General features: G+C 40.9%; 1 protein-coding gene across 1 annotated transcript; it reads right to left on the minus strand.

Moving 5' to 3' along the window:
* Window positions 1-1,225: 1,225 nt before the first annotated feature.
* Window positions 1,226-3,490, minus strand: LOC121729111 (androgen-dependent TFPI-regulating protein-like). Its single transcript, XM_042117497.1, has 4 exons — window positions 3,290-3,490; window positions 2,708-2,842; window positions 1,770-1,990; window positions 1,226-1,460 (listed from the first exon to the last, which is right to left on the minus strand). Exons 1-4 carry the CDS (start codon window positions 3,482-3,484, stop codon window positions 1,226-1,228), a joined length of 786 nt encoding a protein of 261 aa, XP_041973431.1. The 5' UTR covers window positions 3,485-3,490.
* Between the last annotated feature and the right edge of the window lie 292 nt (window positions 3,491-3,782).

Consider the following 3,782-nt stretch of genomic DNA (forward strand, 5'->3'; position numbering starts at 1 on the left):
GGGACGTCAACTGAGTATCATGTTTCTGTGCATCGGCGAGTTCGTCGAAATCGAATGTCGTAGGGCTGCCTATACTCTCTATACGTGATAATGTATCTGCAACGATGTTTTAACTACCGGTTATATGTTTAATATCTGTAGTATATTCACTTATGTACGATAGTTGTCTAACTCTCCTCGGAGTTTCTTTATCGCTCATAGCCCTAGTAAATGCAAAAGTTAAAGGTTTATGGTCCGTAAATATTGAAAGCACACGACCTTCGATCTAATTTCTGAAATAGTGGACGGCCATATACATAGCGAGTAGCTCCCTATCATAGGTACTGTAGGTACTTAACCTGAGTGTCGGATAATTTTTTAGAAAAGAATCCTAGCGGAGCCCACGCTTTTCCGTTCCATTGCTGCAATACTGCTCCTACACAAGTATCCGATGCATCCGTCATGAGACCTAAGGGTGCGCTCGCTAGTGGGTATTCTAGGGTAACGGCATTTTTTAGGCTGACTTTACAATTTTCGAACGATTCTATCGCGGAGGTGGACCACACAATTTCAGTTTTATCTTTTTTCTTACAATTAATTAAATATTTATTTAGTTCCTTCTGATGTTTAACTGCCTGAGTCGTCGGATTGGCGGGTGCCGGGTTCGACGGAAACTGTCCAGCCACAGCGGGGTGCATCATTGTTTCACACAAATATCACGTCGGGGTCACCAATTTAGGAGACCCCTAACGGGAATGATAATCAGAGATAATATAATGAATATTTATTGGGCGCAACTAATCGCGCGCACTTACACCCGATGACTGGCCGTACTGCCGTTTACATACATGAACAATACTCATACAATATACATATAATACCCCTACAAGGGTAAGTTACATGAAAAAACTTCCCGTTTAAATGGAGGCTTTAGGGCCGGAAAAATTATTTGAAATAGAAAAACTGTGGATTATATGTATATCCAGATATATTAGCTAGGATATGAAGTAAATAAGTTGCAAGTTTTATGATTAAATAAGGGAAAAAAATAGTTATTGTCCGTAAGTTACGAAATGTTACTTGTTCGATTCTTCCACTCACGTCTTCAATTGTAGTCCCTAAAACTGCCTATACCAAGCATTGGTTTAAGGAGAAGATTGCCATGAAACTTAACTTTTATTCATATTACGTAAATTTAAGCAAATAATATTATAATTAAAATACTGTTTATTTTACAAAAAATATTTTACTTCTGTAAATCCTCTTCTTCAATACACATTTCCTTAGATGCTGGTGAATAATCCACGCAGTGTTGGTAATCTGCCGAGCCATGGATAAGGCGGTTCAGTGGGAACTGCAGGTGGTAGAAGATGTACGGGAACAGGAAAATGTAGATATGGAAGAGGATCAACTTCCACCAGTTCATCAGGTCAAAGATCTTGTACAGCCAATGTCCAGTCGCCAAGTGCAGTATTTGGATCCTAGAAAAAATGGTCAGGTGATGGATTGTGAGATTTAAAGGAGGACTTAACTGTTAAGGCCTCAGCTAGCGAATACCTCTTTAGTTCAGTTGGCTAGCGCGAGGTTTAAGCTGGGTCTGGATATGTGGATCACGGGGAGTTTTTGAAGTACCCAGCATCCATTTTCAATAGAATATGTGTGACTTTCGGTATAGGCTTCAGGATTCAAGAGTTATACCCTTTTTTAAAAGCTTTTACTTAATACTTACTTTGTATGTATATAAGTAATAAGTTTGTATGTTTGTATGGAATTTTTATATCAAAGCTTACATGGCAGAATAGACGAAGGTGACGGTCCAGTACAGAGCCTCCTCGTATTTGCGGTTGGTGGGATAAGTCCGCGGGTGCTGCAGAATCTCCAGCACCATCACCACAGCGATGGTGGTGTGCACGCAGTGGTTGAACATCCACGGCAGCGCGTCGTCGAAGATGCGAGGGAACACCAGCTCCCGGTTGATGGAGTAGGCCACCCAGAAATGTATCGTGACGAACTAGCAAAAGAGTCAGGATTAGATTTTACCCGTAAACTTTTTGACGGTTTATAACGTGGCAATCGTACATTTTCGGGTAACAACTATTATCCTCTTGGACGTCGAAACGCCAGCTGTTGGCGGATTTTGCGTACATACTATATTCATTTGCCGGCACTTAAAGTTGCACACCGAATTAAATGAAAATCGCTTGTGTGGTGGTGTAAAGAGACTAAGACTGAGGTAAGAGAGACAGACAGCCCGACAGAAAGACAGACAGATTTCGCGTTTATTATATTTTTATATTTTATATAATAAACGCATTTTTAAGAACATTTAGAACGAATATATTGTGCCAATTGGTCAGTTCATAATTATTAATTATTAACCCGCAAGCACCCGCGCCCCTAAAAATTACACCGCTTGTGCGCACTAATTACAAGGCGACAACGGGTGCGGTATGAGGTAGGGGGCGGCGGGGTAAGGTAAGCGATCGGCCGGGCGCGGGCGGGCGGCGCGGCGCACGAGTTGCCTCATATGCGTAATGCATCCACATTTTTAGTAGTTCAGCGGATAAGTCCGGGGCTTGATTTTTTTTGTTCCAAAGGGGTAGTAACAAAAATCGCTAGTATTTTTTATTTTTGACAACTATTACGTATGTTGATTTATTGTACTGGTGAAAAAATAATCCTGTATAATGTCAATTGATCTGGTTACTAATTAGCTCCACAAACTCACCACCCCATATGGCAAAACTAGAGCACAGAAGATCACATCACGGGCTTGTTCCAACTTTCTGAGCCTCCACCCGCGGTCAATCCACTCCAGGCAGTCTGCGTACACTGCTATCATCAGAAACGTCATCTGGAATGCCTAAAACAGTAAAAGTATCACTTTGTATGTCTGAAAGCATTAGAATAATATTATATTGAAAACACTGATAATTCCAGTTCGTTTGCCCCTGACTATTAGAAAATTTTCTGACATGATTGGATTGGAGGTCGTAGGGTTTGTTTTAGTGAATTACCACTGATGCGCTTCAGGGCGTTCCTTACTGCTAGAGCCTTACCGGTACACTTAAAAAGGTGAGTAGTGTTTTATTTTTACTAGCCGATTCACTTACTCTGTTAAATATAATTTTACCTTAGCACGGCCGTCATGAAAACCCTGTACTTTTATTCGATTGAAATTATAGAAGACAAAACCAATCAAATACTTTAGCCTAGCCTCTTTAGGTAATTAGGAGGTTAAAAATTCACCCTAAAGCTACTTTAGGTATTCCTTTCAGTTTATGGAAGTAACAATCAACAAAATACTTACCATATTCCAATTAGTGAGGAATGCTGGCGCATTATCCCGCATGTCCAGCAAGTGCTCGCTGACTCCGGGCTCGCTGGTCTTCCGCACCATCACCACCACAGTGTGCAGCAGGATCGCGGCATTAGACAGCAGGAAGACAGAGTGGAATACTGTCCGGAGCAGCAGGAGACGGCGGTACAGCACATTTTTCGCCATGACCGCGTCTCGTCAGTGCTGCACAGTAACTTCAGTGTAGGAATTCAAACTGTCAATTTAAACCTTAACCTAAAGGTAGTCGCACCTGATTACTCACACTATTTTCCGCGTGAGGTCATTCGCACCAAGTTTTGAAATTAAACAGTGGAAGCGTTATCTACTCTAAGAACATTATATAATTTATTAATCTCTTGAAGTTAAATGAGAGAAATATAGGTCACACTGAACAGAAATTAAAGAAGAAATATCTTTGTAAATAACTCCGCACCCGTATGTTAAACACAGACCAAATTCAGTT

The sequence above is a fragment of the Aricia agestis genome, chromosome 7 (genome assembly GCF_905147365.1).
Source record: "Aricia agestis chromosome 7, ilAriAges1.1, whole genome shotgun sequence".
NCBI classification, from domain to species: domain Eukaryota; kingdom Metazoa; phylum Arthropoda; class Insecta; order Lepidoptera; family Lycaenidae; genus Aricia; species Aricia agestis.